The sequence below is a fragment of the Heterodontus francisci genome, chromosome 24 (assembly GCF_036365525.1).
Source record: "Heterodontus francisci isolate sHetFra1 chromosome 24, sHetFra1.hap1, whole genome shotgun sequence".
In the NCBI taxonomy this organism is placed as follows: domain Eukaryota; kingdom Metazoa; phylum Chordata; class Chondrichthyes; order Heterodontiformes; family Heterodontidae; genus Heterodontus; species Heterodontus francisci.
The window spans coordinates 24836819-24851213 of NC_090394.1; the positions used below are offsets into that span (position 1 = coordinate 24836819).

Below are 14395 nucleotides of genomic sequence, written 5' to 3' on the forward strand. Positions count from 1 at the left end.
GCAAGTCTTTGGCATGTGGGAGGAAACCGGAGCACCCGGAGGAAACCCACACAGACACAGGGAGAACTTGCAAACTCCACACAGGCAGTACCCAGAATTGAACCCGGGTCGCTGGAGCTGTGAGGCTGCGGTGCTAACCACTGCGCCACTGTGTCGCCCACAAATTTTAATTTCCTGATGGACGTTCCTGCTGTGCGCGATTGCACACTTGGAAAGTCTTTGTGTTTACAGCATTCATAAAGTAATCAGATTAGCATTGCATTTGCTGTGAATATTTCAAATGCAACTCTGTTTTTATACTTAATATATTTTTCTCTTTTCTCTCTATATCATTTTCTTCTCTCCTATTTTTCTCTATCATTCAGTTTTCTTTCTGTTACACTTCCTATTTTTCGTTCTTTCTCTCTCTCTCTCACTCGCCTTTCTGCCTTTCTCTCCTTCTCTATCCTTTTCATTTCTCTCTCCTTTGTCATCTCTCTTCTTCCCCCTCCATCCCCTGAATCACCTTCTAGAAGTATTAACTTCTGGAAGAAGAATAATCAAGTCTAAAATTGATCTCAGATTTAATGCTGCAGCAACAAGACGAGAGGAACTTTTCACATCTGCCGTGTGATTGCTTTTTGGTTTGTTGTGGAGCTGCAGGTGAAAGGTTTTACAGCTGCTGCCTTCTTGTTCTGTTGCAGGGACACCCATTGTATTTGATATGAGTATCACGTATATCCTTGTTGCTTTGGCTGCTGTGATACTGAACAACGCATTGATGGAGCTGCTCAGCTTGCACACTCGCATCACTGCCGGTAAGTGCAGAAGGCCTATCGGATGTCATGGTTACACATTTGTACCATTGAGCACGATGCTTGCTAGATGTTCCAGTGCTTCCAATATCTTACAATAGAGTGCACACAGTTATGAGGTGCTTTGAGCGGTAAACTAGGACAATGAAGAAGTTGCTATTGAATGGTCAGCTGATGCGTTGTTGCTGGCGATGACTGAACAGTGTGAGTGAAGGCGTGGAGTAGATCGGACAGCTCACAGATGCAGACGGGTGCAAACTTTCCCTCATGTATGAACCGTTACACAACATACGTTTCTCTCTGTCCACTTAGAATCCTAGATAACAGGGACCTGAACATCCTGGGGGCCGTGAGGAGGGGGGGGGGGGTGGGGTGTTGGGCGGGTGTGTGGTTGTGGTAAGGCAGTACAACAGAGCAAACACTTGTGGAGTAATGAGAGCTTAATTTGGGAAAATCATCTATTTATACATCAAATATATGTTATTATGCAATAAATGTGTTGATGGAGCACGTCCCACTTTAAATGTATCTGTTGCACAACACATTTTGTCACGCTGTTTCTGATGGGCTTCCTGGGAAATTTCAGCCAATCAAGAAACAATTTAGCACTAGTGTTTCTGGCCCCCATGAAATTCTTTCCAATTCCCAGCTCAGCTTCACCACCCCTGATTTCTCTAAGTTTTTATGTGTAACATAGGTAGAAGTAATATGGTATCAGCCAGTCATTGTAAGCAAGACCACAGGAGATCCATGAGAACATTAACAAGATACTAAGTTGGGGTGGGGAGTTGTGTATATTGACAGCCAGGATGAAAAAGGACTACCACGATGTAGCCATTTGCCTTCAGAGCAGCTTCGAACATCAACTGAACAGCTCTCCGTGTGGATTCAGGCCTGACATTGAGGGTAATATTTACCTCCTGCTCCCTCCATGGCTCCTACCCAAAGGCTTCCAGCTCCTGATTCTCACTCCTACCTCCCCATCCCCCAACTCAAGCTGGTCAAGCTACGCTGACACTTGTGCGATCCCTGCCAAATATCTTAATGAGCTGACCCTATGCTGACCCCGATAACCCACTGGTGTTACGGGTGGAGGTCAGCAACTGGACCCCAAGGATTTTCTGGCCCGGAGATTTAAAATGACACTGGCCCACTAAGTCACCTGACGTGAGTCTTTGGCCCTTTTCAAGACCTGCCTATTGTCCATCTTCCTTTACTCTGCTCCTAGATGTATTAAAGAGAAGCTGAATGGTGTTTGGTACTTCTGATTGGAGAGACCAGAAGCAAAATGTGATAATGCACTATTCAGGCAAGGCTTATTTACTAGATGTACATTTATCTATGGAACAACAACAACTTGCATGTATGTAGCGCCTTTAACGCAGCACTTCACAGGAGTGTTATCAAACAAAATTTCGAACCGAGCTTCATAAGGAGTTATTAGGACAGGAGACCAAAAGCGTAGTCAAAGCAGAAGGTTTTAGGGAGTGTCTTAAAGGAGGAGAGAGAGGTAGAGAGGCCATGGTGGGATTTGAAAGCAAGATTGAGAATATTAAAGTCGAGGCATTGCAACAACGAATTAATTTGCATGAATAGACCCATGGCAACCAGACAGTGTGTGTTTGGAGAGCTCAAATTGTTTTTTGATGATTCTGGGGTTTTCCGGAGTTGTGAGCAGTTGATTTCTCTGACTTGATTGCCATTCAGTAATTAGAGGCAGGCACGGCAGGTAGGGGGTCAATAACTGCATCAAACACTTACTCATTTAATTAGAGGAGATACTAGCCAGACAGGAGCGCTCAAATCATACAACAGCAGTAATTCAATAGCAGTAATCCTGAAAAACAGCACTTAGGAAGAGGAGGCTTTCTCCATGCCACCCACCTATGTCTTGGCATCTGATGAACTCTGAAATCTTGATCATTGTTGTGTTATTCTCTGTTAGCTATCATCTCCAGTCCAGGAAAAATATTGACAGAAAAAAAGCCTTCCAGTCATGGTCTGAAATTTTCCAGCAGCCATCTTGTGACCATGTTTTACAATTATCAATCTTAACGTGCTTTTATCATAATCATTCAAGTCCCTCTAAGCATCACTGTTCATTGGTTTAACAATCTGACTTGTTCTCTGTTTCTTGGCTTGGGGAATCCAGCAAGTTTATTGTGTGATCACTGCTGGTTCCGTGAGACCTACATGTTGGGAGTGAGCGGCTCCGGTAATTCAATATGTTCAATAGAAAAGCAGCCATTTTTGGCCTGACATTCATTGTTTTCCATCAGTTCAATTTTTAGAGGAATGTTACTCGGGCTAAAGAGTTAAATTACGAGACAGGGTGCATATTCCCTTGTATAGAGGATTATGGGGTTATCTAATTGAAGTCTTTACGAAGATTAAAGGATTTGATAGAGTAAATAGAAACTATTTTCTCTGGCAGGAGAGTCCAGAACAAGGGGGCATAATCTTAAAGAGCTAGGCCGTTCCAGGGTGATTTCACATAAAGGTTAATGGAAATCTGGAACTCTCTCCACCGAAAGGCTGAGAGACTGTGGGTCAATTGAAAATTGCATAACTGAGATTGGTAGGTTTTTGCTAGGCAAGGGTATTGAAGGGTAACAGAGCTGAGGTGTGTACATTGAGTTAAGAAACAGATCAGCTATGACATATTTAAATGATAGAATAGGCGTGAGGAGCGGAATGGCTTGCTCCTGTTTCTATATACAGTATGATTGATTAAGAGGCAGGTGCTAGGCCAGTATTAGTTATGTCTTGCTATTGCCTTTACTGCTGGGCTCACCTTCAATATCATTGGCATCCTTTGTACCTGAATCAATCAACAATGTCATCTCTGCCTTGCTGAAAGAGGACATCTCACTAATTCTGTTTCCTAATGCCTGCATTGTAGTGATAAAAAATCAGAGACATTCTGTGCATCTCTCCCTTCACTGATACCTTGAGTGGTATCAGCCATACCATGTACACACCTGTGGTCTTGCTGAGAGACTGCAAAGGAAAGGTTTCCATTCTGTTAAAATGCAGGCAATATGTGAAAGCAGGAGAACTGATTGGTGGTTGGCTGTTTGGTTAGTCTAAAATCTAAGTAGCTGTGTTTGCTCTATTTTTTTCTCCTTTAATTTCTGCCCTCCCATCCTGAGCCAACTTGTGCTGGGATATTGGTCCCACAGCCCTTGTCCAAGTTGCAGTCCTTTGATGACTCTTGACTATGATTATTGGCAGGCTATTTGGCTGAACTATTATGGCTACATCCAATCCTGTATTGACCTCACCTCCATACATACACACTTTCCTGCAAAGGTCATTCAACAGTGATCAGGAGTGGAAACCTTGATTTTCTTCCCCTGAGTCAGGACTGCCAAGAGCAACAAAGCCTTAACTTTGAACAGCTAAGTTAACCCAAACCACTGAGCTATCTGAGGCGATGTCTGTTGTTTAATGCCATGCTGTCTTCCACAATGGACAGAGGTCATAGCCTGAAGCCTCCAGTACTAGACTTGTAAAGAGAGATGGAAAGAACTGCACAGATCAAACAAAGGAAATCACAAAATGCCATAGTTGGTATTTTTAACGTAGCTCCTGAAAATAGATGCTTCACAAGGCAAAGTAAAGAAAGGAAGTGTTGCATTTATGTAGCACCTTTCATGGTTTCAGGATGTGCCAAAGCAATTTACAGCCAATCAAGTAATTTTTGAAGCTATGCAACAATAGATAGTTCTGTAATGTCCTGTTACATCCTGCAGAGCATGGCAGCACTATTACTATTGACCAGTCAGAAGGGAATGTTGATAGCTGAAGGTGCTGATATAGGAATAAGATTGTGTGACTGTCAAGGACATTCATCTTCTTCTTCTTAGGCGGTTCCTCGGAAACGAGGATGACTTTCTTCCACTCCAGGGTTGTGAGTCATTAGGTGACTGAATAGTCCAATTCTGGATCCACACTCTGTCACGTGGGGCAGGTGGTGTTTGGTGAGGTGAGTGAATGGGATGCTCGAATTTCCGAATGCTCTTTCTGCTGTTTGCACTTGGTCACTGCCTGGGCATATCAACGTTGTTCGAACTGGCTGGCAGCTTCGTGGGTGCTGCTTCTCCATTTTGCGTGGTCTCGGGCAAGAGATTCCCACAAATCAGTGGAGATGTCACATTTTTTCAGGGAGGCTTTAAGGACATCGTTGTAGTGTTTCCTCTGCCCTCCTGGTGACTTCTTATCATGACAGAGCTCGGAGTAGAAAGCTTGTTTTGGGAGTCTTGCGTCAAGCATGCAGACTTTGTGGCCTGCCCAATGTAACTGACAAGCCATGACCAGCATCTCAATACTGGGGATGTTGACCTGAGAGAGGACACTCTATTGGAGTGCCTGTCCTGCCACTGAATTTGCGGCATCTTGCGGAGGCACCGCTGGTGATATCTCTCCAGGGCTTTGAGATGTCTGCTGTACAGTGTCCATGTTTCCGACACGTACAGGAGGGCAGGTAGCACTGCGGCCATGTAGACCATGAGCTTGGTGCCAGGTCTTTGTCATCAAATGCTCTTTTCCTCAGACGATCGAAGGTTCCACTGGCACACTGGAGGCGTTGCTGAGTTTCATCGTCGATGTTTGCCCTTGCTGAGCGGATGCTCCCAAGGTATGAGAAGTGATCCACATTGTCCAATGGTTCGCTGTGAATCTTGATAGTTGGGGGCCAGTGTTGCGCTGTGGGAGCAGGCTGGTAGAGGACCTTTGTCTTCCAGATGTTTAGCTTAAGGCCCATTCTTTCATCGCCTCCCTGAATGCATCAACGTGGGTTTGAAGCTCGGCCTCTGAGTGTGCACGTGCACAAACATCGTCAGCGTACTGCAGCTTGATGACAGAGGTTGGAGTGGCCTTGGTTCTGGACTGGAGGTGACACAGCGTAGTTTGCTGCTCGTCCTGCAGAGTAGATCTACTCCAGCAGGGAGCTTCATAGAGTTGAGGTGGAGTGTTGCGGCAAGGAAGATGGAAAAGAGCGTTGGTGTGATGACACAGTCTTGCTTGACTTCAGTTTGCACTTGGATTGGATCAGTGGCAGATCCATTGGCAAGGATTACAGGTGGCATGTCGTCATGCAGCAGGTAGAGGATGCTGATGAATTTCTCCAGGCAGCTAAATTTGAGGAGGATGTTCCAAAATCCCTCCTGGTTAATAGAATCAAAGGCCTTGGTGAGGTCAAAGAAGGCCCTGTATAAAGGTAACAGGAATAATATTGTGTGACTGTCAAGGACATTCATAGTGCTAGCACATGTAATCAACTTTGTTAGGTGAGATTGAGAATTCCATTGTCACATGCTCACACATGCTACAATAAATAAAGGTGATGGGTGCATTGTTCTTCGACGGACAGATGCCAGTTAGCAATCATATACAATCGAAAAAAAGAGTGGGCATTGAATCTGATGATGAAGAAGTAGGCTGAAAGAAAATATTATAGGAAACTGGAAAGAGAGGAATATTGATAAAGAGTCCAAAATTAAAATATTTTACATGAAATCTAAACAGAAAGATTGGACTTGTTTTATAGCAAATTTTTAAAACTTTTACACAGAAGTTATTCAATGCAGATTCATACAGTCAAACCTCTGGAAAAGCTGCATGCCCTCTGGCTTTCAAAAAGTGTTTATACAATTAGACATTAAAGGTTGGGATTTCTCTGTGTTCCACAGTTTGTCCCATTTATGCAGGTTAATGACAATAATCTGTTATATTTTAAAGTAGCAAGTAGAGGATTTTGCTTTAGAAGGGTGACCATATCTCATGCAGGATACCTTCTGTGGCCTGGGACTAAAGGCCTGCAATTGAATCCCGACCCGAGCCCGACAGCACAACATCCGACCCGAGACCGACCCGGCCCGAGTCCTTTGATTTTTTCCCACGCCCGACCCGACTTGGCCCGACCCGACTTGGCCCAACCCGACCCGACCATCGGAATGACGTTGATTATATTAAAGAGGTTGTGCTCTACCTTGGATGGAATCGCTCACTGCAGACTAGTGCAGAGTCCGGATGCGCGTTTCCCACCCAGATGTCCTGGCTGTCGCTGTGTCCGACCTCGCCTGACCTGACCCGAGCCCGAATGCCGGATCCGGAAGAGCGATCCGACCCAAACCCGACACATGTCGTCGGGTCCGGTAGGTTTCGGGTTGAGTAGCCATGCTCTACCTGGGACAATGGGGGCTGAATTTTCCCGTGGGTTACGGGACTCCGACATTGGGACCATATGCAGGTCCTGAACCCGAACATAACATCAGTGAGCCCTATGAAGCAACTTTACTTGAAGCCTCCACGCTCGCTGTCCAATTAAGGACAGCAGCCAGAGAAAGAAACTGGGAGGCCCAATAGGAGGGCCTGCAGTGGTGTTCAGACAGCAGTCCCACCGGGAGAGGTGATCGCTGCTGGAGAAAGGTGTGACCCAGTGGGAGCCTCAAAATGGAGGCGCTAACGAAAACCTCCCGCTCCAGTGGGGAAAAAGATGACCGAGTATTGTGAGGGGCCTCAGGGTGTAGGGTTGACCCATCCAGGGAGTGCCGGTGGCCACTCCTGGACCCTTATGAGCTTTGCGGCCCCCTAATGCTGCCAATTAATTCAGTCATCTATGACCTGCCGACCTCCCACCGAGAAGCCAGCTCTGCAGTGTTGCTGGGCTCCCGACATAGCGGGGGAGCCTCAGCAATGCCAGGATAGTTGTAGCGCTGGGGGAAAATAGCCCTTGATTGGGGCCTTAATTGACTTCATCACCTGCCCAGCTCCTTGAAATGGGCTGCTGATTCCCGTGGCCACCTGCCCGGGAAAGTCGCCCAGAGACAGGACAGCATTGGGGAGCCGTCCCAACAGGGTCGTCTTCTACTTTTCCAGCAACGCCCTCCATGCCCCCCCCACCTCCAAACCTATCTCCTGGGGCTGGGAAAATTCAACCATCAGGAAACCTGGTATAACTGGATCTGCTCTTAAGGTAAGAGCTTCAGTACATTCAGAGGATGTGGGAGCTACATTGAAGCTGGATGCTGTTTTGTTGCATCTGCTGACTTCTCTCCCTTCCCTCAGTTGTCATTTTTCTCATTTCCCTAATATCTTTTCAAATGTTCTTATAGTTCTGCAGTGCCGCACTAATCTAAGCCATACTCTTTCTCTTGCAGGTTCAGATTCTTCCTCTTAAAAGGCACCTGTTGATCACAGTGGCTGTTGTTTTGGAGTGGAGTGCTCACCACCAGTGGAGTATGGCTTCAAAAGGTGGACAACATAGTGACATTGCACTCATGGTTCCCTTAGACTGGAGGCTTTGTTTGTCTCCTCATGGAAAAGAAAAGAAAATGAGATTAAACTGTCTGAATTGGACTGACAATGGCTCCTCCTAAAAAGATTTTAAATGTGTGAGATGGTCACTTGTGGATACTCCTTTTGCAAATTGGAGGAGGGGCATTTTAAGCAATTTTTGGATGGTTTGGTTGTCTCTTTAGCTGACAGTATAGCATTTGACACATTTAGTTGGAGGGAAGGGGCTTGAATTTGTATCGAGCATTTTATGATCTGCCAAAGCAGTTGTCAACCAATGGATTAATGCTGAAAACCAGCCCCTGTTATGTTTCCCTACAGTATAACAGTGACTACACTTCAAAAGTACCTCATTGGTTTCAAAACACTTTGGGATGTCATAAGGTCATATGAAAAACACTACATAAATGCAAGGTCCTTTACTGCTGTTGTCAACTGTGCATTTTGAGAAAGGAAAATCAAGGATGCCAAAAGTGTTCGTGAATAAACATGTACTGTGGATTTACACATGCATTGTTACAAATTAAAAGAACAGAGGAAAGCATGACCAATTAGGCATAAATTATTTTCAGAGTGAGGGTTTGACATGTGATCACTGTGAGTAACGAGATTCAGGAGTAGCAACCACAGAAACTATGGCACCAGTTTAAGAATCTTATACGTGAAGGTTGTCAATGTAGAACATTGATCTGGGGCATAGGATTTCCCTCTTCTTGAACTGGAGAGCATCAAAACCGCCAAAAGGGCAATACTTGAGTAAATTAACCAATTGCTTAGCCATCCTCTGACTCCTGTTGTCTTGAACTGAACTCTACAGGCAGAATTTTATGGTCCTGTGGAAGGCGGGTTTTTTGGCAGAGAGGGGCCAGAGAATAGGCACAGAGTCATCCGCTGTGGGGAACCCCATGCTGTAATGCCAATTCCCTATTTTCTCGGAGGCGGCAAAGTTCCATGGCGGCACTTCCCTCGCAACGCAACGGGATCAGAATTTAAATCTGTTATGTACTGTTTTGCATGCATTTGTATCTAATTTACCGCGATCCTACCAGGCGTTCGCAATCTTCTGCATCACGTGCATCCCTCACGTGCCTTCACTTTTCTGTCTTTGAAAAGCTGGCGCCACCGAGGCAAGAGTCCTCGGTGCCTCCAGAGGTTAGGTAAGTTAACCGTTGTTGTCTAGGGGAAGTGGTTTATAAATCGGACATTGCCGCTAAGCTCAATCTACAGATGCATTGTGTGTGTGGGGGGGGGGGGGGGGGGGGCGGGGTGAGTGGGGGGGAAGCTGTGTAGTGTTGGGAGAGGGGAACTCGGCAACTATGTAGGTGGTTTTTATTGGGGTCCAATACATGGTGTTGGTACGGTCATGATGTCTTGCACCTTTTGAAAAGTTGTAAGTTATCAATTCATCCCATAGTGCTAATGCAGGAATCCCGCAGAACCAAAATTAACACAAATCTTTGCCAAGATAGGTGTACTTTACCTTTTGCAGGAAGCCGAAGGTCCAAGGAGGATAGGTATGGGTATGGTTCACACTGAATACCTGGATCCCCTTGCTGTTCTGTGGCATCTCCGCCGGAGGCGGGTCCAAGAGGCAACTACAGCTCAAGAGGAAGCTCCCAGATGTGAGCAACAGCAACCGCCAAGGCAAAGAAGAGCCCTGATGTGCCAGCGAGTCTGTAGGACTCACCTGACATGCCTGCAGATGTCTCAGCGAAACTGCCAGAGATGACTGCCGCTGTCCAGAGAGGCTGCCATAGACTTCTGCATACTGCTAAACGATGATTTGTGACCACTGGGTTTTGGTGTTCACCGTATGCCTCTAGCCCTGAAGATTACTGTGGCCCTAAACTTTTAGGCCTCTGGATCATTCCAGGGATCCACCGGCCATATGTATGGGGTCTCTCAATCAGCAGTGCATTTTTGCATCAAGGAGGTGACCAATGCTCTGTTCGGGAGGGCTGGTGACCATGACCACTACAGGACAGACCCTGAGAATCCGGCCAAGAGGGTCATTGGATTTGGGGCCATTGCAGGATTCCCACAGGTCCAAGGCATGATTAGGCATGTGGCCATCAAGGCTCTCACAGACAAACCAGCCACCTTCATGAACAGAAAAGGGTTTCATTCAATTAATACCCAGCTGGTATGCGACCATAGGAACATAGGAGCAGGAGTAGGCCATTCGGCCCATCAAGCCAGCCCCACCATTCAATATGATCAAGGCTGATCATCCACTTCAATGCCTTTTTCCCACACTATTGTTATGACCAACCGCTCCAGTCAAAGCCCCCAATCAAAATATACGATGCCGATTGTGGTGGGAGAAACGCACTGACAATTCAATCCCGTCGCTCCACAGATTGCCTAACATATCATTTAAAACTTCCCAAATTAAAGAAAGACCCAGCCAAATTAATCTATTAATCTCCGAATGAGGCTAACCAAACCAGGTGTCTTTAAATCAACAAATTAACTCTTACATTAGAAGAACTAAATTCTTAAGCACTATGAAGATATAAACAACATTTAAAATAGAAAAAATTAGAGCCCTTGCAAATTTACAGTCCAATGTTGCTTGAAGTCCTCACAGTTGTCTGATGCAGGAAAAAAAGGTTCTTCCACAGTAGAACAGTCTGTAGTCTAACTTCATCAGTCAGTGATGCTTTCCTTCTCCAGCAAATTTCAACAATTAATGACTTGCAAACACTTTCAATAGAATCAATTTGACTTTAGAGTTTTTGAGGGATAAAAGATTGTCTCAGTCTAACTTCCCTTCCTTCTGTTTAAATTACCAGAGATCTCTGTTTTGGCTTGACTTTTTTAGAATTTTGAGAGATAATAATAAAACAGTTCAAAAATCCTATTCCTTCAGTTTAAATGGTTGAGAGCTCTTTCTTCTGGTGCCAACACCAGCTGTGTCTGTATGTTTCTGTGTCTGTGTTCTGTTAGAACAAACAGTCTTCAACTAAAAAGCCAGTTTAAAATTGAATTGTAACAAATGTATCACTAAATACTCACTCCCAGTGGCTGTACCTATGGTAACGAGAATGCGCCTTTTGAATCGCAGTCTCCAAATGGCTGTTTCTAAGGCAACAAAAATGCACCTTCCTATAACTCCTGCGGTTTGCTGGTTCTTAAAGCAATACTGATCCTTTGCAAGCCTTAAAGGCAAACCGCATATTCCCGAAAAAAAAATATACAGGACGTGACATGTCCGCCCCTAGCGCATTCCTGAAATGCGTTTCATTACAATGGGTAAAAAAAAACAAATTGAAAAAAACGCTAACTTTTTTTTTCTTTCATGTATTACAGATATACACATTTCTAAAAAAAAATGGTTAGACTACAGTTCCAAGTTCCACCAGAACATTTCGACTTTAACTTTTCAAGAGGTTGTTCCAATAAACCCATTTTAAATTTCCAAGCATAGTCTTCCAATTGTTTCATGCTTTCCTTCCACGTGTCCCTATTGTCCATCACCTCAGCCAGGTGAGCTGCACAGCTTGGAGGACTGACCACTACTGGGTTCACCACTCTCTGAGAAGTTTCTTGAATACCCTTTAACCTATGTGGCTTCACTTGACACTGGAAAACCCTGTCCGGTGTAACAGAAGCTGATTTTTTTCTTACCCTGGGGTGTCAAAGGAATTTGACAGTATCCTTCCAACACATCTGTCTCTTTAAGACTCATTGTGTTGCCCATTCTGTCCTTAGAGTCCTTTAAATGAGAATTTGGGTAGGAGTCTGCCTTCTTTACCACAGTGACTTTTCTAGTGTCTATGCAAGTTTGAGTCGTCCCACCAGGTTTAGTCATCAAGACCATCTGCGAATTCCAGCTGTCCTGACTAGGTTCATCTAAGCTGCCCTTCAGCATGCATTGTACCTCTGCTTCCACTTGGGCCTGTCTATCTGGACCTAAGCAACAAAGATGTCGTTTTAAAGTAATGGTTCCCCCTATACCCACATCATACGTGGCTAAGGTTGTACATCCTGTCTTATCCCTAAGAACTTTTTGAAACATTGTGAAAACTCTGGTTAGGACTTCACGCGGTTTTGCCTCGAAGTGTAAAAGCCTATCGTTTAATTTTCCTAGCTATTCTTCATTCGCTGATTGGATAGTTGGAGGTTCAATCTGAGAATTTCCTAGGCCTACTTCTGCCTCATCCTCACTATCCTTTTCCTTCTCCACAGTCCTGATTACCTGACATACCTGTACTGGCTTCTCCTCCTCCCTGTGGTAATATGCTCTGAGCATATTAATGTGACACAACCGGTTCTTCATCCGGCGATCAGGGGTGTCAATTAAGTAACCTACTTTACCCACTCTTTTGATCACTCTATATGGGCCACTGAACCATGCTTTCACTAGTGCTACCTGTGACGGTAACAACACTAATACCTCATTGCCTAGTTTTATGGTAAGTTGTGGTTTTCCCACCATTTGACAGGTGACAAATTGTCTCACATCCTTTGAAAGACCTGGCCATTAATAATGTTTGCTTATGTGTGATTTGGTCTTCCGAATTCCCCTATGTCCTGAAAAAGGAATGTTGTGCGCTAACCTTAATAATCCTTGTCGATATTTAGGTGGTACCACTATCTGTTCAACAACTGTCCAGTCTTTGTCGGCAGGTCTATGAGGCAGTCTTCATTTCCTCCTCAAAACCCTGTTTGCCATATAATAGCCTCTTGGAACTCCATTCACCTCAGCTTCTGACAGAGCCGTCTGTGCTATTTGGTAGATCTCTGGATCAGCTTGCTGTGCTGCAATGATAAACGATCTGTTAAACATCTCATTTGGATTATCTAAATCCCCAAATAAGGTTTCAGATGCCTGATTATCTATTTGTGGTGCCCCTTTTACCTCCGACATTGGATCCTGTTTAGCCATTGCTCGGGTAACTACGCATGCAGGAAATATTCCAGGAACTTGCTCCTGTAATTGCTCCGTTTTCTTAATTTCACTTGGTTCCTCTGTAACCATAGGAGAAACTGATATTTTTGATCCTGCCAAATCATTTCCTAGGAGTAGATCAATTCCCTTTACTGGTAAACTGTGGACAACACCTACAGTTACTACCCCAGTTATTAAGTTATCCTCTAGGCATACTTTATACAAATGTACGGGTATACACACCCCACCAGTTCCATTAACTAAAACTTTAGCGTTCAAGTTACTATCTGGTGGAAACCTCATATCTTTCCCCAGCAAGAGTGTTTGGGTTGCTCCTGTGTCGCTGAGTATATTGATAGGTTTTCCTGCCTCACTTACAGGATATGGAGTTACTCTCCCCTTTGATAAAAATTCACTATAACTCTCAGGTATTTTATTCTTAACCTCTACACTCCTCTTAGTTTTAGTATCTGGTTTCACATTCACAGCTGTCGTTAAAGCTATAGCCTGGTCTGCTACTCTCTCAGTCAGAGTCTTTTCCTCTGCACTAACTTTGCGTACCCCAACAAGTCCTACGGGTTTACCTCGCAATTTCCAGCACACTGAACGAAGATGAACCTCACTTCTACCCTCAGCACCTTCCTTTCTGACCTTAGAAAGTGTTCCTGGGGCATTTCCAGCTGTTCCTTCTTATCCTTGGCTACTTGCCTTCCTTTCACTCTCCCACTTTCTATCCTTCTCGGGTTTATTGGGGTGACAGACAAAATAGGTTGGCTTATTCACAAGCTCAAAATCATCAGCAATCTCTGCTGCTTGTCTAGCTTTCAAAACTTTCAGGTTATCTATATGAGTTCTCACTACTGAAGGAATGGAGTTTTTAAAACTTTTCTAAGAGAATTAATTCTCGAAGGTTCTCCTATGTGGTTTCTATCTTTAATGCCTGTATCCAACGGTCAAAATTCATTTGCTTCACCCTCTCAAATTCTAAATATGTCTGCCCAGTCAATCTCCGTAAGTTCCTAAACTTCTGACGGTAAGCTTCAGGGACTAACTCATACGCAGCGAGAATAGCCTTTTTTGCCATCTCATAATCTGCAGCAGCCTCTTCAGAAAGCATGGCATAAGCTTCATGAGCTCTGCCTGCTAGCCTGCCCTGCATGAGCAATGTCCAGCTTTCTTTCGGCCATTTCATCTGTTTGGCTATTTTTTCAAAAGACATGAAAAATGCCTCTATGTCCCTTTCATCGAACTTAGGAAGAACCTATATAAATTAAAACAACTTCTCGCTGGGTCCTGATCTAAATTCAGATTCTTCTTGACCCAAACTTTCCCTGGATTTAAGACTACCCTTTTGTCTTAGTTCCATCTCTTTTAATTTAAATTCCCTCTCTTCTCTTTCACTCTTTCT

General features: G+C 44.5%; 1 protein-coding gene across 1 annotated transcript in view; it reads left to right on the forward strand.

Moving 5' to 3' along the window:
* Nucleotides 1-14395, forward strand: part of slc29a4a (solute carrier family 29 member 4a) — a 168834-nt gene that overhangs the window by 109096 nt on the left and 45343 nt on the right. Inside the window, exon 6 of the mRNA XM_068056811.1 lies at nt 684-797. Within this exon, the coding sequence (XP_067912912.1) occupies nt 684-797 (114 nt within the window). The remainder of the gene's footprint in view (nt 1-683; nt 798-14395) is intronic.